Genomic DNA, 21,974 nt, shown 5'->3' on the forward strand with positions numbered 1-21,974 from the left:
CATCTGTGGGTTTCCCCAGGACCTGGTGTTTTCTCAGTGGCTGTCACTGGTCACACTCCCAGCAGCCACCTAGGGAGGCTGCCACGGCCTTGGTACCAGCAGACTTAATTTTTCAATTGACGGGCATCAGCTACCTCGTGATTTTTGCCAGTGCAGCAGAACATCTTTCCACATCGACAGACCAGTCAAGTTCTCCCATGGGCCACTTCACTACTCTTTTGGGGGTGTAGTTTTATTTTTCAAACCTTTTGATCCGTTTGCAATCCACGGGGTGTAAGGAATGCAGGAATTTCTTCCACACTGACCTCTCACAAAACTCACCTACGACCCACGGCACCGCCTGTTGTCGTGAGGCGTGCGAGCACCCAGTCCTGCTTCCTGAAGAGCGGCTCGCTTCTTTCCTCCTCGGCCCCTCTCACCATTTACAATAAGCCTGCTGGATCACGCCAGCGTCCTCCAGACCATGCTGACCTGCCTCCACCACTGCCGGAGGCACCAGGCCCCAGCTTGTCCAGAACAAGTGTTCCCACTTATCCAGTGACCCTTGGCTGCCTTTCATTCATTCTGAGGCATTTCCCCTTTCTGATCCGACGGCGTTGCCATCTTCTGAACAGCAGTTAAGCGCTGGACATCAGTGTCATTTCCAAGTGTTTCAGTGTTTTGTTACGAGAGTCATGGATGCAAGCTTTACGCTTAGGAATGGATGTTAGTTGGCTGGGGCTGTAGCTCAGGGGCAGAGCGCTCACCTAGCAGTGTGAGGCACTGGGTTGGGTTCCATCCTCAGCACCGCATAAAAATAAAGGTACTGGGTCCCTCTACCACAAAAAAAAGACTGGATGTTAGATTTCACCAAATGTTTTCCTTTATCAGCACAGCTGGTAAGAGATTTTTTTTATGTCCTTATGTCCTTTTCTTGGCAGGGGTGGGAGTGCCAGGGATTCAACCCAGGGCTGCACGTATGTTGGGCAATTCTACACCCCTGAGCTACCACAGCTCGTTTTTGGCCTCAAAGCCCGGCCTCCTGAGTGGCTGGGGTTAGGGACGTGCGCCGCCAGGATGGTCCTGCTATTTTTCAAATGATCAAAGGGAATTTGGGAAGAGCCCCACCCCAAGCCTATACGCACTCATCATTAAACCGATACATCCCAGCAGCTCTGTTGGCCACAGCAGGGACTGTAGTATCTCACACTTTGCATTTGAACAGTATCAAAAGCCTCTTCTGGGGCTGAGGCTGTGGCCCAGTGGCAGGGCGCTTGCCTGGCATGTGTGAGGCGCTGGGTTCGAGTCTCAGCACCACATATAGATAAATAAAAAGAAAGGTCCATCTACAACTAAAAAAAAAAAAAAAAAAAAAAGCCTCTTCTGGTGGCTCCAGCCTGCACATTCTTTCAGGTGCTGAACGCTCGAGTCTCTCCCTTTCTTGGTACCAGGGATTGAACCCAGGGCCCCAAACTCAGCCACACCCCCAGCCCTTCCTGAGACAGGGTCCAGCACTTGGGATCCTCCTGCTGCCTCGTCTGTCTTCCGTGTGGCTGGGATCAGGATGCGCGCCGCCACGCCGGCTGGGCTTCCACACTGACCAGCGAGGTGTCCGCCCTGGAGAGCAAGGAGCCAGAGCAGGGCTCTCACGGGATGTTTCACCCAAGAGGCCTTCTACTCTGCCCACCTGCCCGTCAAGCCCAGTCCAAGGCGTTCCGGCCCCTGTACCCACAGAAGCCTGGCTGCCCACCACCACCCTCCTACAGAACGGTACCACACTGAGCATGTATCGTAGAATAGATTTATTTACCTGAAACCATGTCTGTGCAATGCCTGTTACAGCACAGAGAGAAGTGAACTGATCTCTATTTACAGTCTACAGTCAAACATGCGTTGGGGTAAGCTGACGCTTAGCACTTTATTAAGGTAAATGCATCACAACATTTGTATTGCACCAACATCTGTCTACTGCTTCTGATTTCATTAAATAAGTTACATTTAATACAGTGTGGGCTTTCTGCACACTCAAAAATAACTGAAGTTATGAACTGGAGGCCTACATTTTAACCATTCGATACCTGTAGTGTTTTTAACGAGTTTATAAATAAGCAAACTGTACAGGGCCAATTAAAAAGTAGCATTTTCAATGTCACTGTAGAGAAATCTGGCTACTTACAACTGAAGGCATGCATTACAATTTAATATTGTACATTTAGAGAAGCAATGAGATTTTGCACAGAGAAATGTGGAGACTTGGCTGATTGCTCCTAAGTTATTGGATAAGGTTTTCAGAACCTCACTGTTCTTGGCAGCAAAGAAACCAAACTTCTCTGAAGAGGCTTTCTGATAAGCTAAATTGTACATTTATATTATTTTGATTTAAAAGCTAAAAACCCCATTGGTAATACACATTTCCTCCACATCACACACGAGCTGGGAACGTTTTCTACTTTTCTCATTTCCCAACATCAATCATGCAGAGGGCTGGCAGATGTGTTGCTAAGGACGCACATGCACGCAACCGAACACCCTTACAGTTCTGCAAAATGGTTTAGGAAGCGGTTACTCCAGTATTGCTGAAAAGGAAAGAGAGAGGAAATCAGCTTCATGAAATTCCAGGAGGAAATGTTAGAACTACCTAGAGCCCCACAGTGACAACCTGATCTTCAGCATGTCAAGAACAGCTTTTCTGATCAACTGTCCCCGAGGCACTGTCCATGCTGGCTCCCATGTAAAAGCACTGGCTCAATGACAGTGCCCTGTGTCATCTGCCTACACAGCGAAGGACACGGACTCAGAATGAACCCTATGAGGCAGAAACTTAAACCACTTCAGGTGTGAAAGCAGTGACAGGCCAGAGGACAGGTCTTGGTCAGCCATGCAGGTGAGGCAGATGGGAGTGAGCCATGTGGCAGCAGCACAGGGCCTTCCAGCTCCCACCCGCCGCCCTCCCACGGGCCCAGCTCTGCCCAGTGCCAAAGGGACACTGTTGTGTCCTGGCCGCAGCCCCAAGACTTCCCTCAGTGTGGACTTCGGCTGTTGGTTTTGACAAAATTTGGTGGCTTAAGTGCAAGGACAGTCATGATTTTTAGCTCGTCACGGCGCCTGGCAGCAGACACGGTGTGCCTGGGCTGTGGGAGGGCCCTGGCTCTCGGCAGCTCCCTCTGGAATGGACTGGTACTACCCACTTGGGCCCGTGTGAGCCGCACTGTCCTACGGGCCCAGGACAGAGCTCTGCTCAAGAGGCGGCACTGGCAGCCCTGGTGCTCAGGAGGGGATGCAGAGCCAGGTCCTGGGCCAGAGCTGCCTGACACCAGGTGCACAGGGCTGAAGGTGACTCTGCCACCCACTTACTCCTGTCCCTTTTTGAGGGTGCTGGGTGAAGACAGGGCTGGGCGCCAGCAGAGGCCTGAGGAGGGAAGGGGTGTGCCTGTGCTCACGGTGCTGCCCTGGTCTTTGAGTTTGGCTGAGTGGGAGGAAATGCTTGAATGTTTGCTGCTGTGGCCAGCACTGCTGGGGACCCAAGGGCCTGCTCAGGACAGCATTGGGCCTCAAGTTGGAACCACAGCTGCTGGGAAGTGCATGTCCCCTGCAGCAGCCACGCCACTCAACGTAAAGCCTACGGCACCGAGAACTGGGCCAGGAAAAGCCGACTCTTTGGTTGGCTTGGTTGCCACCACTCAGTGCGCCACCGGCCACTCTAACGTCCTGTTTCAGTCAGCAGTTCAGACGCCCTCCTTGCACTTCATTCACTCGACCTTTCTCGTCTCGTTCTTGGTGGGCAAAGCTGCCTCCCTTCCCGGGAGCCACAGCTCCCCGTAGGCAGCTTTGAAAGCCGTGCAGCCTGCCCGACAGGGACTGTGCCTTTAGTTTCCAAGGTCTGCTTCCACAGCCTTGGACCTGGGAACCTGCCCCTTCTGCTCAACACCCGCACCTCCCACTCCATCTGCATCACCTCTGGCCACCCCCGTGACAAGAGCCCAAGGACCTTCCTGAGAAGTCAGGGTCTCAGGAAGGGGAAGGGGCCACCAGGCCTCCTCACTCTGGCTAATGGTTAGGCCTGCTGGGCCAGTAGAGCCACCCCTCATGGTGTGGACATGCCCTGGGAGTGAAGGTGAGCTTAGCCACAAAGGATGTGACCCAGAAAGGCGAAAAAAGGTGGCCTATTTAAGACAAGCCTACTGATGCCCCGGTTCACTCTTTCAGTCACTTTTGTGCTGCTAGCCTTCTGCTTAACAAACAAGGCAACAATGTTCTGGGGTGACTTCCTGCAGCTGATAAAGAACCAAAGCCTTCTTCCATTTTAATTGAAATTTTAATTTCTAGAGATGGGGGATTAAACCCAGAGCCTTTCTACCACTGGGCTACATCCCCAGCCCATTTTTATTTTCGGAGACAATTTCTCATTAAGTTGCCAAAGTTGGCCTGGAACCTGTGACCCTCCTGCCTTTACCTCCTGAGCAGCGGGGATTACGAGTGACGCTACACCCCCATCCTGGCCCCTCCCCGCATCTTATGGGAGCCCTGTCCCAAGCAGCACCTGTAGTCAGCTGGTACTGCACCCAAGCCTCCTGTGCCACTGGCAGCCGAGACTTCCCGTACCTGCCAGGTGGAGCTGTCATGCAGCACACTAGCATCAGACACCAAGAGGACTATCTCACTTGGTGGCAGTCACCTTTAGCTAAAGCATCCAAGTTCCACAGAAGAAAATACTCACGTTAGTTGATGGATGTTGGAAGGCATTGGAGGAAAACACCACAGTTAGGACTGTTAATGACTCATACACTGTTGGTCAGACTGATCTTGAACATGCGCAAACATTTATCAGAGTAATGGTGGTGGTTAGTGCCACATTCAAATAAAAATAGTTCTATACAATATGTTCATTTGGTCATGTGCTATTTACAGATTTTACAAAACACGCACACGCACACACGCTTGCCCTTATATTCCTTACACCAGGCTACGTACAACAGGCCAGCAGAAACTTGCGTAAAATGTATGTTAGATGACGATTTGGGCCTATACATTAAAAAATAAAATTCCCAACTACCTATGCAGCAGAACAGGACCCCACTTCCCCTCAAGCATATTATACTGAGGTTCTGAGCTAAGAACTTAAGAGAAAGGTGGACTATCAATCTGATAGTTCAAGGGGAGCAATTTAAGGGTTAAGAACAAGACAGTTATTTTTCTGTCCATTTAAAATGTTTTATTTTTCTCTTTTTAAACTAGATTGTGAAGTGCCATTGAGATCTAGGCAACGTTGGCAAAACAATGTCTGTTACAATAAAATACATTAGACATTTAAATAAATAACCTTAAAAACTATGTGAAGGGACATAAACCCAGTTGATTGAATCCGGAACAATGTTTTCTGCACAAGCGAGACAGGCATACCTCTCGTGAAGACTGATGTAAACAGAACCTTCAAGACCCTACAGAAGAAGCCAGGTGGGGTGGGGCGGGGTGGGACGGGTGTGAATGGAGGCTGAGAGGGTGCGGGAAGTGGCAAACCAAAAAATACTGACTGAGGTAGCAGGACTCTGCTCAGTGCAGAAAAATTGGCTTATGAATAAAAATTAGACTGTGATATCAAATTAAATCCAGGTAATCATGCAAAAAACACAATACATGCTATTTAGTTGTTTTTTGTTTTTGTTTTTTTTTTTTAAAAACACACATTCGTTTCCTAAAGTCTGCTGCCAATTAATTTGCTGACAATGTCTGCTGGCTCAACTATTTTTTATACAAGGATGAGTATTAAACAGAACACTGTACATGCTTTTTCATCTACAAAAAAATATTTGCATAAAATAGTGTTAGTTCTCTGTACATGTCAATGGACACTTTAATTATGTGTATAAAAAAAGGAAATCTTGCCCCACTGGAGTCAGAAAAAGCAAAACAAAATCTAGAGTATGAAACCTCCTTCACCAGACAATATGTTCATGTGAAAATTCAGCAGAAATAGACAGTTGCTTTAAACAATAAAAAATTGATTAAGTTAAACATCTTCTGTATGTAGAGCTGTCAGTCAAGACCAGAACATATCACTAAAGTTAGTGTCTGTGCTATAGACCCAGACCACCAGGGGCATTATGAGCAGCACGAACGGCCAGGAAATCCCATCGGTGCATGCCGAGAACGAGCAGGATTTGGTGGCAGGTTGCACACACTCTTTACCAGGTTCCAGGTAGTTGCGGGCCACAAACTTGAGTGTCTCATCCATGAGAATCACTGGCAAGGAGATTTTCAGCACCATCAGCCACTGGGTGAGATTCAGCGGTGTGATCTGGAAGATAAGCTAAGACAAAGCCGCCTCATCAAACTTCAAACTTGCCAGACAGGTGATGCCAGCTCCCAGCCTGGGGTCCCACAATCACTTACTGGCAGGGGTTCCACATAGAGGATCAGGAAGTGGAGCGACATGGACAGGCAGATGGAGCCCACCAACCAGATGTTCTCCCAAGGGGGCATCCTCAGCAAGGACTGGTTTTCAGACAAGCTGAAGAACAAGGGCAGGGAGGTGAACTCACCAAAGGGGCAAAGGTATGTGTCCGTGGCAGCCAGATACCACGCCCAACTACACTACACAGTAAGGTGACTGCTACCTAGGCATCAGCCACTGACCTGATTTTAGGGACTCGAGTTTCTATGGTGGCAAAGTTGAGGAGAACATTCAGATGTAGGACAAACTGCCAATTTTACACCTAGGCTTCGGGACACAGATCCTATCTCTGCAGGCGTATAGCTGTCTCCACTGCCCTGGATGCTTGGGCTATTTAGAGTTTCCATTTTGGGCACTGGCTAATTGGATGATACCATTTGCCTTAATGCAGAAGGGCGAGAGCTCGCTCCCTGTGGGTGTTGGCTCATGTTCTGATGCTATTTTTGGCCTCCTGTTCCTTTTAAAGAAAAGCTCTGAAACACGCAGCTAAGCACTCCCACTACTTCCTGGAGGTGACGACAGCTTAGGCTTTTAAACCAGTGCTGCTTGTTCTCTTTTCTGTGGGAGAGGAGAGCTTTCCTGTGACCCTCCATCGACCATGACACAAGCCCTAGCACCCAGTGGTCAGCGCTCTGGCCTCGGTGCTGCAAAGACTAACCTGTTGAGGGCGTTACACATCTCTATGGTGACTAGAACAGACAGAGCCATTGTCATTGGGTACGGTGACTCAAAGATCGCACAATCCACTCCTTCAAAGTCTGGGTTGTCCTCCTTACACTGTAGAAAATGACTCTGCAACAAAGTCCAATCAAATTCCAATCAGCCAAATAAATTTCTAAAGTCCAGGCACCAAATCCCACGCCAAAGCCAGAACAGCCGTGGGCTTACCCATCTCCCAGAGAAGCCCTGGTCCCCCAGAGTCATCTTGAACATAAATGTATTCTGAGCCTCAGGATGACTCAACAGACAAACCAGGGAAGACCGAGGGCCCACAACACTTCACAGGGAAGGTACAAAGAAAGGGGACTGAATACCAGCTGGTAGAAGGACACTCTCGGACCACCATCAGCAGCGATGAACCACCACGCAGCAGCACCCACGGTAGCAGCGCCGACATAACCTGGGAACAAACAGGATGCTGTGACTCAGGGCTGCAGCCTGCACTGCTTGCTGCAGGTGATGCTGCCCAGCCAATCCCGAGGACAAAGGTGAAAGACAAGGATGCACGTGGGCACCGGAGCCCTTGCCGCTTCTCTGAATTGCTCGCAGCCGGAGCAGCTGGACCACAGGGTTCTGGAAGAACAGGGTGTCTATTGTACAGAAGATCTATGCACTGCTCCCTTCAGAATTTGTGAGGAACCCTCCGACCTCCGCACTCAGGGCACCTTCTAATATCGAGTGTGTGCTCTAAATCCACAGGCACACTGTCCTCACAAAGCCACAGCTCTGGGGGACCAGGTCACACCATAACTTCTGGGCAATCTGATGCTGTCTAGTTGGTTACTTATTTGTTCCATTAAAGGCCTGGGAGAACCCTTCCATGGGAACAGTCAGAGGAGCAGCCGGCACACTCTGGGGCCACTCTCTTGGCAGCGATGAATTCAGAGAGCTCATCACAAGGAAGCAACACAACAGAAACTTCAGATGAGCCTCATGGTAACACCAACCAAAAAGCACAAGTGCACATATCATAACCCCAGAACCACACGGAGCACCAAGGCAGCTGGACACAAGAAAGACACAGCTACACGGGGTGCCAGGGAACGTATTCCAGATGGGAAGACTGCAAAGCAAAGTTCAGCACGCAGCTATCATTTCTACGAAGCCAAGGGGACCATGTGACCGCTGGAGTCCGTGGACAGGAACACGGTCCACGACCAACTGTCAAGGCTGGAGGGAACTGAATGGCCGACAATCTTTCACTCTGGAGCACATGAGCCTTTTGGATTTTGAGTGCATTATTGAAACTAAACATCTTCCTGTGGGATCTTAAGGAAGTAGCCTCATCTCTCTGGGCCTTGCTTCCCTAACCTATGACCTGGGGAAGAAGACCAAGCCCTGGTCCAGAAGATGAGGTCTACAGGTCATTACAACAGTCCCTGTGTGTACCAGTGGCTGGGGGTGCACACAGTCAGTCCTTTCTCTTCTTACGGAAATGGAGATTCAGTTTCATCCCTAATTATCTAAGAACTGAAAGAGGACTCCTTTCATTTTTTGCTAATGGACATAGGAAAAAAAAAGACACTTTAAAGGAATAAATTTACAAAATTTTGGCCCATAAACATTTTGTTTAAAAATTAATATAAAAACTATACTCACAGCCAATAGCCAGGTAACGGAAAAACAGCCACCCGCTGATGAGTGGCTCCTTTGGGTTCCGGGGTGGTTTATTCATGATGTCCAGGTCGGGAGGGTTGAACCCTAGTGCAGTGGCAGGCAAGCCATCGGTCACCAGATTGACCCAGAGCAGCTGGACAGGAATTAAAGCCTCAGGAAACCCAAGGGCTGCTGTCAGGAAAATACTGTCCCCAAGGAAGAGAAGACAAAGACCCCAGTGACTCTGGAGAACTGTTTTAATAGCACCATCACCCCTTGGTTCCTCCATGCAACCCACAACAGACAGCAGCCAAGAATCAGCTGTGATAAAGTTAGCAATCACAGAATACCAATGACACCCCATTTTGAATTAAAGGTAACTTTTAGAGGGACAAGAATTTTTGGGACTTTATCTGGTTAATTCAGACCTGTTTCTGCACTACAGAATTCTCTGCACATACGGGCAGCTGCAGACACCCCCTCATAAGGCCTGAAGTTGAACTACTTCCTCAAGGGATCCCCGTTCCCTTCCTCCTGTCCCCAACTCCGGCACAAAGACCAAAGCAGCCACGGTGCAGGGAGCACACTGGGAGCAACTGCTCATCCCAAACTCTGCAGTGGATAAGAGAACACAGCAGAACTGTCAGAACGCACCAGACAACCTCCCCCACATTTGATGAGATGAGGTAGCGAATGAACTGCTTCATGTTGTTGTAAATTGCCCGTCCCTCCTCGACAGCAGCCACGATGGTGGAGAAGTTGTCATCTGCCAGGACCATTTCAGAGGCAGTTTTAGCCACTGCAGTGCCAGAGCCCATGGCAATGCCAATCTCAGCTTTCTTTAGAGCAGGAGCATCGTTCACTCCGTCACCAGTCTGAAAGGGAAAGCCACGGTTAGTTGGGACACCTCTGTGTGACACTCCAGGGCACTGATCAGGTGCAGGGGGACATCTGTGGGTCTTTCTAGGTGAAAGGCTATAGAATTCCTGTTTTATAAGGTGGTGTCAAACATTTTTACCAGGGCTGAGGATGTAGCTCAGTTGGTAAAGTGCCTGCCTTGCAAGTGCAAGGCCCTGGGTTCAATCCCCAGCACCACAAAAACAAAACAAACAAACAAACAAACAAACAAAAAAAAAATTTTACCAGAGACCTCAGAGAGTTTGGGAACAAAGGAAACTTGAAATTTATCTCTATATTTTACACCAAAACCAAAAATACAACCTATGTGGCAGTCATTGTGTCCAAATGGATAAAATTCAAGAAAAGGTACAGATTTGTTATAAAGTTCAAAGACAGGGCTGGGGTTGTGGCTCAGTGGTAGAGCATTTGCCTAGCATGTGTCAGGCACTGGGTTCAATTCTCAGCACCACATATAAATAAATTAAATTGAGGTCCATCAACAACTAAAAAAAAAAAAGTTCAAAGACATGCAAAAACACTGAATATTGTTCACAGATAAAAAATGTTCACTCCCATGTCTGCTTTTCACACTTTTACTAAATTCCAATTTCAAAATGGTAGTTACCTGTTGGGGAGGGAGGAGAGCTTACCTGTTAATATTGTTTCAAAATGAAAATTACTGTTTTTAAAAAGCGAAGTTGTAAGCCTGGCATAGTGGCATACACAGGCCTATAATCTCAGCTACTTGGGAGACTAAGACAGGAAGATGGCAAGTTCCAGGCCAGCAAGGGATGGGGATGTACCTTAGTGGCACAGCATCTGCCCAGCATGTGTAAGGCCCTGGGTTTGATTCCCAGCATTGCAAAAAAACAAAACAAAACAGAAAGCCCAGTCATTAACAAAGCTAATTTACAGTGGGTCTGTCCAATACTGGGTGACAGACCACTGACCAATTATATCCCCCAAATAGCATATTTGTGTAAGATGCTTTTTTTTGGTACTGGGGACTAAACCCAGAGACACCACTGAGCTACATTTCCAGTCCTTTATGAGACAGGGTCTTGTTAAGTTGCTTAGGGCCTTAAGTTGCCGTGATAGGTCCTGAACTTGGATCCTCTTGCTTCAGCCTCCTGAGTCGCTGGGATCATATATACTCATACCTGGCGAGGTGCAAACATTGTGTACCCTTAACAAGGATACTACCAAATAGTTCCTCTGGCTTAAAAGGTCTTTCTGGGTCTTAGATACTCCAGGATTTTATAACATGCCAACTACTGATGAACTGCTGGCATTTCAGAGAAACGGCCCAGAGATCAAAATGAAAAACTCCACACTAGTGAGCTACTACTAGAATTCTAGTTGTGGAAACCGGGCTCTGCAGCACCGGAGGCACCTGCGTCCACACACTCACCATGGCTGTGATTTCATCGAAGGACTGAAGAAACTCCACGATCTTTGACTTATGGGAAGGCTCAACTCTGGCGAAGCAGCGGGCGTTCAAGCAGGCGTCTCTCTGGGCTGGGGGGCTGAGTTCATCAAACTCCCGGCCTGTAAAAGCCTTTGCCGTCACGTCCTCATCCTGGCCAAAGATGCCAATGCGGCGACAGATGGCCACAGCAGTGCCCTTGTTGTCCCCTGTGATCATGATGACACGGATGCCCGCTTGCCGGCACAGCTTCACAGAGGAGGCCACCTCGATCCTGGGCGGATCCAGCATGCCCACGCAGCCCACGAAAGTCAGATTGGTCTGAAGTAAGACGACAGGATGAGTTAAAACAGGACTTCTGCTTCCCCCCAGGTGGAACTACCACTGAGCTACATCCCTAGCCCGTTATTTTCTTTTGAGAGAAAGAGAAAACAACAACAACAAAAAAAGTCACTACACACCCTTGTTACCAAATCATTCTTTCAACTCTTATAAAAATATGCTGAAATGGGGAAAAAACATACTGATAAGAGCATTTTGAGACTGGCCACTTCGGTGGCCCATAGTACCAAAGCTTGTTCCTTCTATTCAGAGCTTTAGGATGTCACTTTTCTGATAGAGTATTCCAGTCTGAGGAGAAAAGTGGAAAAGATTCCCTCAACTTTCAATATGTAATCAATTATTTTAAAAACTATCCCCCATTAACATTTTTTAAAGCCTACATGAATTAAGAAAGTAAATTTATAAGCTTATTTAAGCTTATTGAAGCTCATCTTGATTATTCCACCTTAAAAGCAACAGACTTTTATTTAACTGCTAACTACGTATCTCTAGAGCAACAACCTAAATCCTTAAGGGTGACGTGCGTGGCCTGTGGAAAAACCAACCACCACGCCCTGTCCCAGGTTGAGATCGCCCAGCCTCCTACCAGAAGCAGCAGGTCTGGACAAAAGCCCTGCAGGTGAGGGAGGAGACCACCAGCTACCTCATACTTGATGAAGTTGGCCGAGTCCTCCAAGTGCATCTCTTCCCGTCGCAGTGGGTTGTCGTGAGTGGCCAGCGCCAGGCACCGCAGCGTGTCGCTGCCACTGCCCCACTCCCGAATGACAGACATGATCTTCTGTTTGACTCCGGGGGTCATGGGAACCTTCGTACTCCCAACTCGAATGTGGGTACACCTGTCGATGACACCTTCCGGAGCACCCTGGGGACGTTAACAGATTTACACCGACAATTTTACCTGCTGGCTCACCAGGACCATAACCCTGAAAGAACACGTCAGCTACAACCTGCCCTACTTGCCTTCACGAACATCTTGCTCATGGATGTCCGGCTTGGTTTGTTTGGTGTACAATAGACGGACATTGATTTTCTATCACGTGAAAATTCTAGAGTAAATTCCTTTTTCATCAGCTGTTTAATGACCTGTAAGGAGAACAAAGACTACTGATGGATGACCGTCTCTGCATAGCTTCCCCCTGCTGGACGCTCGCTCGCTAGGCACCTCTAACTCGACAAACACTGCAAGACAGCAACGACTAGACAAGTGCTTTAACCCGGCCTTCTCCTCTGGGAGGTAGCGTATTTTAATTTTCCATTCTAGTCTAAGTGCTATGCTGGAAAAAAAAAAAAAAGTAGGCAGGGAAGGGGATAGAAAATGTGTGTCTGTACAGGTTCCAATGTTCTATAGAGTAGCCAGAAAGCAGGAATGAGCGCAAACCTGAAAAGATATCCAACCGTGAGCCAGGTGGCAATGGCAAAGCTCCACAAACATGCAGCCTTGGTGTGTCCACAACGGTTTACGAGAAGACAGGTCATGGACTCTCAAGTCACCGCAGACCCCTCAGTACAAGACATGAGCAGGCAATGCACTAGAGGCAGAGCGGTGGGTCCCGAGCCGCGTTGCCCACAGTGCTATGCCACTATGGCGATGCTATGGCCCCTCGACAAACTATTTTCAGTCTTATATATTCTAAAGAGCATTGGGCAGCTGTTCACGAGACGTTAGCACATTGACTGTTAAACTCATGGGACCAGAGAGAGCTGAAGACCAGCTGTGGGGTCTCCTACTCCTGGATAAGAGATAGCCAGACAGTGGAAGAGAAGCCAGAGGGAGAAGAACCTGGAGCTCTGACAGCCAAGTCGAGGAGTATTTTAAGGAGGGAGGGAGCCAGTACCAACTGGTCTACCAGCTTTATACAAGGACTGAGAACCCTGAGCTCTATGCTCTTAGTTACAAATAATACGTATTTCTGCTTTATTTTCTTCTCTACTGCGTAGTCTAGGACAGTCAGGACAATCCTGCACAGAGATCCCGAGTGGGAAGGCCTCTGTTGCCAGTGAGCAAGATGCCAGAATAGGCTTTGCATACACACCCCGGCTCCTGAAGACATGCCCATCTGAACTGGCGAGATAAAATTTAATCAAGTGCTTTTTTTTTGCATCCAAGGAGATTGTGGCCTTCCACCATTATTTGGTTAGTATGATGAATTATATGAATTTCCCCCCAGATACATGTTTAATAATAAATGTAGAAACCCCCAAGAACCTCAGCATCTGTTCGAGGAAGCTACCCTACAACCAGTGCTGAGCTGGCTTGACTGGGCTAGGTGTGTCAAGGTCACCCTATCAGCCACTGAGCTGCCACAGGCAGCAAAGGGACAGGTGTAAGCACTGAATTCTGCACCTGGTGTGTGCTTTGTGTATGCCAACGATGGCTCTAGGAACATGCTGTGACTGAGCAAGGGGTGGACCTGCAAGGGAGAGCCTGGGGGAGGAAAAACCAAAGCACTTCTTGTGTGGGGCTGATCACAGTGGCAATCCTCCTTGCTCTCTTAACTGACAAGCTCTTCTGAGGTGGGGAAGGGGGAAACTGAGGACTGTCATCAGGGGAACGGCACCGCAATCCCTTCTGGTCTCTGCCGAGTTTCAGCCTGGCAGTGGGAGAAGGGCAGTCCTGCTGGTGTGTGCTGCTCCCTCGCCGCTGGGAAAGGCACCACTCTCAAGTTCCGCTGTGCTGCTCGCTTCTCCCCAGTGAGCCCAGAATCAAACAGCCGTAAACTTGTACGTGAACCCAAGTGCTGGGGTGGCCTGTGATACAGTCATAGCAACAGAGCTCTTGCCATCTGGCTTTCGAAGGACCTGCCTGCTTACCAGCTGCAGGCCGTGGTTTTAACTGAGGTATGAGACTGAACTGTCCCAGGTCCACACCAGCCACATAGGCAGGGAAAGGATGCTGTGGAGCTGCCCGAGGCCTTCCCAGCTGTGAGGCTACCTGTTGACTCGGGTATTCGTCCAATGGGACAGACCCTACACTTCAGCTGAGATAGCCTTCATTCTGGCAGGCAGGAAAATGATGCCCCACGCCAGGCAGGCAGGCCATGTCACCCACTCGCAGGGGCCAGACTTCTCCCATGCATGTGAGCATCACCCAGGGTGGTGATGCCCCAGTCCTCCGTGACACTGTCTGGATCACACTGCTTTGCCAGGAATGAAAGGGTTTGTGACATGTAAAAGCTTAACAAAGTACTAACAGCCAACTGTTTAGTAGAAAGGAAACTTTTCTTTATGCAGCTTTAACACTTTTTTGGAGAAATAAAGGCCTTTTACTTCTCTGACCTGAACTTGTTCCTTGAGGCACACTGGTAACTGTCCCCTAACCCCATTTCTCCAAATTCTACCAGGGAACCCTAGAGAACAATGAAATCCTACAAAGAAGTCTCAAGTACCAATCAGCAGCCAGCCTCTTGGTGATGACAAGCCTGGCACCGAGAGGAAGATCTGACCAGGCGAGGTGGTACACACCCGTGATCCCAGATACTAAGGCAAGGCAGGAGGCCCACCCGAGTTCACGAGTTAAGGACCGGCCTAGGTAACATGGGGAGATCTTGTTCCTCAGAGAAACATCCAGCAGAGCCCGATTACACAGGAACCCAAACTCCAGACAGAAGACAGTGGGTGTAGAGGACCAGCTCTTTGCTGGCAATTGGGCTGGAGGACCCAACAGAGGATCTCATGGCTGTGCAGGGTCTGGAAAGTAGGTAGCCAGGGTTACCAAGCTCTGCTGCCCAAGAACCAGCCTGTCTGTCACAGAAAAACAGCTGCAGGACAACCCGGGGCTGGGTGTTCCTGGGTGGTGGCTTACTGGGATGGGAGCCAGAGGGAGCCTACTGGGCCTGACTTCTATGATGAAGTTTCTCTGCTCCTGCTTGGGTGCTTGAGAGCTTCACGTTCCTCTCTTCAATACACGCTCCCTGGCTCTGCAGGTGCTGTGCCTCCTCAGCTTGCTGTCTCATGCTGCTGCTCTGACTCCACCACTCAGCACAGCTCCCATGTACTGCAGCTTGTCTACACCTGACTCTCATCCAAGCAGTCATCCACCACTTTGGTCAGGACAGGATAAAAGGGGATGTCCTTAGGTCCAGTCACTTCTGATTCTTCAGCTGAGCAGTGACGGGCAGGGTGACCAGTGATGGCAGCCATTGCAGACTGTTTGAACTCAGGTCTAACTTTACTGAATTTGTGAGGCCACAGAAAGAATAGTACCACCACGTAGTATGGCGCCCTGGGGCAGCAGCAGGGTCCCTCGACAGGGACCCTTCTTGGGGCTCAGGTTCAACTCATTGTGGAGGCCTCCATCCTTACTACTGGCCTTGGCCATGGTGTTGCTGGCTGAATGAGGCCTGGCTTGAGGGTAGACAGGCAGAAGGACAGGGGCTGGGAGGCTGCTCCTTTGCTCAGACCCACGGATGCCCGTGTTCTCCACCACTCCCACCACAATGGACCTTTTGATACCAGGATTATGCTGACCTTTGTCAAGTGAATCAGTAAATGTTTTCCCCCTTCCCCTTAAGTCTATGTAAAACCTGTCTTAATTCTTCCTTAAATGTTTAACAGAACTGGGCCAAGAGAATTTTTGTGGAGGCAGATTTTAAATTACAATTTCTTTTAAATGATCACTGAAATTTTTCTTGTGCCAACATAAGAAGTCACATCACTAAAGGAGTTTATGAATTTCTTCTGTTGAACCCCCCACACCCTTGCTGAGAACTGAACCTGGAAGCACCCTTTCACTGAGCCACATCCCTAACCCTTTCTGAGATAAACATATTGATGAAATTAATTCATTCTGTGGGTGCTGAGGATTGAACCAGGGCCTTGAGCATCCTAAAGTACATGGTCTACCACACTAAGCTATATCCTAGCCCCTGTAACTCGTTGCTTTTATTTATTTATTCTTTTGGTACTGGGGACTGAACCCAGGGGTGCTTTATCACCAAGCTCCATCTCCACCCCTATTTATTTTATGAGACAGGGTCTCGTCAAGTTCTGAGGCTAGCCTCAAACTCGGGATCCTCTTGACTCAGCCTCCTGAGTTGCTGGGATTACAGGCATGCACCACCATGCCCAGATCCCATAACTGGTTTCTGAATTTGTTATTCTTTTACTTCCTTAAGATAGAGGCTTTTATCATTGATTTTTAACATTTTCTAATCTATGCATTTAATAAATTTACCTTGAACAATGTTTTGGAGTCATACGGTGTTATGAATATTCAGTTCAAAACATTCTATCTAATTTTCAGGTAGGCTGGTGGCACACACCTGCAATCCAGCTACATAGGAGGCTGACAGGAAGATTTCAAGTTCAAGGTCAGCCTGGGCAACTCAGAGAGACCCCATCCCAAAAAATGAGATGGGCCAGGAATGTAGCTCAGTAGTACAATGTCTCTGGGTTCAATTCCAAGTACTGGTTAACAATAAAACACCTCTAATTTCCACTATGGCTTTTCTATTTTGACCCATGGATTATTTAAAATACCAGCTTCCAAATATTTGAGAAACTTGCTAGTTATCAGTGTCTACTTTAATTCAACTGTGGTCATTAATACAGTCTATATGATTTTTAACCCTTGGTAATTTGCTGAGTCTTGCTTCACGGACCAGTAGTACCATCCACTTAGGTGAATGATCCATACACATTTGGAAAGCAGAAGAAGTAGCATAACAGAGATAGAGATTTGGTAGGACCTATTGTTCAAATCTCTTACATTACTACTGGTATTTCCATTTATTATTAAACTGATTACTATGATAATTGCATTAAACCCTGCAATTCTGGGCTAGGGTTGTGGCTCAGTGTAGAGTGCTTGCCTACCATGTGTGAGGCACTGGGTTCGATTCTCAGCACTGCATATAAATAAAGGTCCACTGACAACTACAAAAATATTTTTAAAAAGAACATTAAAACAGAAAACTTCCTGCAATTCTTATTGTAGACTTTTGCTTCATATTTTCACTAATCCTTGCTTCATGTGCTTTACATGTGCTATTAGGTACATACATAAATGATGTAACCACTGGATTTAGCACAAGAACATAGGTAACTTGACAGGTTTGTTTTTCTTCTTACTGGGGGGCAGGAGGAGATACCAAGGTATCAGGGATTGAACCCAGGGGCACTCTACCACTGAGTTACATCCCCAGTCCTTTTTATTTTTTGAGACATGGTCTTCCTAAATTGCAGAGGATAGACTCAAACTTGTGATCCTCCTGCCTCAGTCTCCCAGGCTTCTGGGATTACAAGCTTGTGCCAGTATGCCCAGCTAGATATTTATGTATTAGTAGAGGCAAGAGCTTGATTAAAATGGATTCAAGAAAACAGAAGTGATGCAGAGTACATAAAAATATGGCTCTTCCTCAAGAAGTTTTGCTGTGTAAGAAAAAAAGTAGGATGCTGATTGGAAAATAAGGTCAAAGGAAAGTTTTAAGATAGAAACACTATCATTTCCTCTGTGCTAAAGATCAATAGAGTTGGAAACTGAAATGCAGGCGAGACTGTAGGAGGGGCTAGCTTTTGCTTGGAGCGAAGACAGCCCATTCACAGCATCCTGGGACAAGGCTTCTCATGAACACAGATGACTGCCCCTGGATATCTACTGATTGCTTTTATTTTCTTGGTGAAATAGCAAAATTGTTTTACTGATGGAATACAGGGATAGAAATGTGGCATATTTGAAGAGAGAAGATATAATTAGTTGTCCAAGAGAGTAAATGAATTAAGAATATATGACACAATTGATGGTCAAATACTAACCGAGTTGCAGGCATTTGCACGTTCTATTTTAGAAAGACCCTTCAATTCAGTATCAAATACATTCATCTTCTCTACCAGGCAAGTGAGAGCAGTCTCTGTAGCTTCTCCAACTTTTTCATATACGCCTTTTGCCTGTAATGATTAAGAGCACAGAAAGTGGAAAAGGGAGAAGCAGCAAACAGACAAATTCTCTTTAGTATTTTATTCATAGGGCATGTCCTCCATTGCATCATTATCCTACAGGCTGTTTTTATCTTGCTCTATAGCAGATGACCCAGATAATTAAAAACACAAAGTATAGGCATACATGTTATCTTATTATAGTAACTGGCCTTTTCATTTCCTTTAAAGATATGAAGGCACTAATCACAGTATTCAGAGCTTTCAAATGGCATTTTTAATTTCAGGCCATTGCTTATTATTCTGAACAGTAAACACTGTCTCTGATGGAATGCCCTGCCTTTGAGATAAAAAGCAAAGGATTTACTTTACTATAAAAGTTTTTCTGTTGGTTAAATCATAAGTTTTTATTATCACCATCATCAAAACAACCTTCTAAGCCTCGACTTGTCCTCAAGGACCTGTGGCTAAAATCAGTACCCCAGGCTCTCAGGAAAAACACTGTCTAATCTGGGCTTTACTCGTTTACAGTAACTGGTGTCAACAGCCACGATCATCACCCCCCTCAGATTCTTAGTCAAGGAACTACAATGTTCAGCTTTCTTTGGCTGGGTCACGCCTGACAGGCAGGCTCTTGAATGGAAAGGGGCAATAAATAAAGTCAGGAACACTGCTTTCAAAATGGAGGAAGGCAGGCTGGATTTTCATTCTATCCACCCAACCTTTAAACAAGTGAACCTCTAGGCTAGTTTCTCACTGAGATCCTTACCTCATTGTAATCCAAAGCAGAGTCATTACAAAGAGCACAGATTGTTGCCAATTCTACAAGACCATCATATTGATGACACTTCACTGGTTTATCATCTTTATGCCTGTCAAACAAGAAAGCATTCCTGGAGCAGTGTCATCATCTCTGCTGATCCCCCCACACACAATTAATAATGAAAATAGAATTCGGGGGACAACAGACTTAAACAAATTCAAAAGAATTTGAGGGCTCTTTGAAATGTGATGCTGATGCTGGGCACGGTGGCACACGTCTATGATCCTAGTGACTCAGGAGGCTGATGCACCAAGAGAACAAGTTCAAAGTCAGCCACACCAACCTAGTGAGACTATGTCTCGAAATAAGAAAAAAAAAAAAAAAAGGGGGCTATGGACGTGGCTCAGTGGTTAAGCATGCCCGAGTTTACTCCCCAGTACCGTGCCCACCACCACCCAAAAAAGAACGTAACTCTGTTAATGGGAATCAATCAGTAAAAGAAATTCTTTGACAATGAAACTCCTCCACCACTGGTATCAATGAAGAATAGAAACCCCACCTGAAATCCGGGGCTCCCAAAGGGAGCTAAATAAAAATGAAAAAGATGACTGGCTTGTAATTTTCATTGTCTTTTACCAAGTGTGCTGTATTTTGGTTTTTAAACACCAACTTAAGCAGAATGCCGCTTCAGTTTTTTATTTTTTGTGGTGCTAGGGATTGATCTCAGTCTGGTACAGGCAAGTGCTCTACCACAGTTAAACCCCAAGCCCCATCTTAGCAAACCAACACAAACGCCACGATGTCACAACAGATCCTGTACATAAAAAGGAGGGTGGATCACTCACACTTCTCCAATGGGTGCATACGTTGATCCAGTTATGGTAAACTCATTGAGGGAGCAACTATCACCTTCAACTTTGTCCAGAATGAACATCTGTAGGGGTAAAAAGCATAACAGTATTTAAAAGATACAAAAAAGTCCTGCTTAAAAAATTGATCTTTGGCAGATTAATGAAGAAGGAAAAAAAAAAAACCAAAAACCAGTTTTAATGAAACTCACTGAGCCTTAGCATCAGAAGTGCTCACTGTCCTTTATCTGACTACTGGTTTCTTAGACTACCTCACCCATCCCATGCCACTCCTCACCTACCAGTTTGAGAAACAGCATCAATGAGATACTATATCATTAATTTGCAGTAGTGGCAACAGACACAGACAAAAACCTAAGACTACAGGTCAGCAAAAGGTCAATTCTACAGTCAGGTTTTTCTTTAGAATGATGCACAGAATTCCAAATTTCAACTGGCTGCCTGAGAAAGTATTATTAGGTAGTGTGGATTTAGAGCAAAGTATAAAAGGTTGGAAAGAATGAACTCACATTTCAAGAGCTGCATAAACATTCCCTGAGTAAAATAAGACAAAGTGCCTCTCTGCACCTTCCCACTTACTTTATTGTGGTGATAGCTCATTTTCTATGAAGGTGCATTACCATATGTATACAGTAAGGAGCCAACAGGGCTGAATGAACTGTGTCCTCTTGACAATATCAATGGAGGCTGGCTTAGCAAAGAACAGCACCCGCACCACACCCCGTGCTGGGGAATAGAACTCAGCATGCATGCTAGGTAAGTGCTGTACAACAGAGCTACACCTAAGGGTCAGGAAAATTCTTAATATTATGGAGGAATCAAGTGACATGAGCTACCTTCTTACACATTTTTTTTTTCTTGGTTTGCTTCCAAAATATAATTCAGAAACCTAGTTTACAAGAGTAAGATTTACACTTGTATTTTCATCACAAATTGAAACTGTAAATCCTTTCTAAAAAAGCAAAACCCCACAAAAATCCAAAGAAACAAAAAAATACATCTCAATTGTATTTTTCATGCCAAATCTCTAAAGTGTGAGCAACTAAAAATAATTTTCCAGCTGAGCGTGGTGGCACACGCCTGTAATCCCAGTGGTTTAGAAGGGTGAAGCAGGAGGATTGCAAGTTTAAAGCCAGCCTCAGCAACTAGCAAGACCCTGTGTCAAGATAAAATAAGATGGGGATGTGGCTTAGTGGTTCCAGCCTGTAATCCTAGTGACATAAAAGGCCAAGGCAGAAGGATTTCAAGTTTAAGGCCAGTCTCAGCAACTTAGTGAAGCTCTATCTTAAAATAAAAAGGGCTGGGGATGCAGCTTGTGGGAAAGCTCCCTTGGGTTTAATGCACAGAATCAAAAAAGAAAAAAGACTCACATTTAATGAGAAAAATCAGCTAATTTTAAAATAACTTCTTTTGTCCCACAAGATTTGCTTCTTACACAGCACTTTTAAATACCAAAGGCAGACTCAGAACTAAACCAACACAAACAGAACTAAAAAGCTGTGAGAATCACAAGATGATTAAAAAAATAAAACTAAAAAAAATCCACACATAAAATGGAATTCAAAGCAAAGATTCTAATTCAATAATTTGTCAACAGTCTATTAACTACTTTGTCAAAAGGATTTTTGATCAAGGCCAGAGAGAGCACGCTGTTCATCTCCTGTCATAGTTTTTTGAACAGATACAAACCCTTATAAATGAAATTCGTCAAAAATGCTTTAAGCTGAGTGCGTGCCCAGTGGCTCAGGAGGCTGAGGCAGGAGAATTGGGAGTTCAAAGCCAGCCTCAGCAACAGTGAGGCACTAAGCAGCTCAGCGAGACCTGTCTCTAAATAAAATACAAACTAGGGCTGGGGATGTGGCTCAGTGGTCGAGTGCCCCTGAGTTCATTCCCTGGTAACCACCCCCCCAAATGATTTAAAAGTATCAACCTCCAACTCTATCAAAAAATAAAAATGTTTTTCCAAAGATGTTTGGCATTTTATATACACAATTACTAAGTGGACAGGGTTTAATTAACCTGTTATAAGAAAATTCAATTATGCCTTTTATTATA

At 46.4% G+C, this 21,974-nt stretch overlaps 1 protein-coding gene across 1 annotated transcript in view; it reads right to left on the reverse strand.

Annotated features, from left to right (window-relative positions):
- Nucleotides 1-1,766: 1,766 nt before the first annotated feature.
- The window catches only part of ATP2A2 (ATPase sarcoplasmic/endoplasmic reticulum Ca2+ transporting 2), a 54,400-nt gene continuing 34,192 nt past the window's right edge, over nt 1,767-21,974 (reverse strand). The window contains 14 exon segments of the mRNA XM_079149516.1: nt 1,767-2,555; nt 4,697-6,286; nt 6,370-6,487; nt 7,089-7,222; nt 7,465-7,550; nt 8,750-8,952; nt 9,401-9,621; nt 11,058-11,393; nt 12,058-12,283; nt 12,285-12,364; nt 12,366-12,497; nt 18,168-18,299; nt 19,057-19,159; nt 19,896-19,984. Coding sequence (XP_079005642.1) covers nt 6,017-6,286; nt 6,370-6,487; nt 7,089-7,222; nt 7,465-7,550; nt 8,750-8,952; nt 9,401-9,621; nt 11,058-11,393; nt 12,058-12,283; nt 12,285-12,364; nt 12,366-12,497; nt 18,168-18,299; nt 19,057-19,159; nt 19,896-19,984 — 2,130 coding nt within the window. The 3' untranslated portion in view covers nt 1,767-2,555; nt 4,697-6,016.

This window comes from Sciurus vulgaris (assembly GCF_902686455.1).
Source record: "Sciurus vulgaris genome assembly, chromosome: 8".
Lineage (NCBI taxonomy): Eukaryota > Metazoa > Chordata > Mammalia > Rodentia > Sciuridae > Sciurus > Sciurus vulgaris.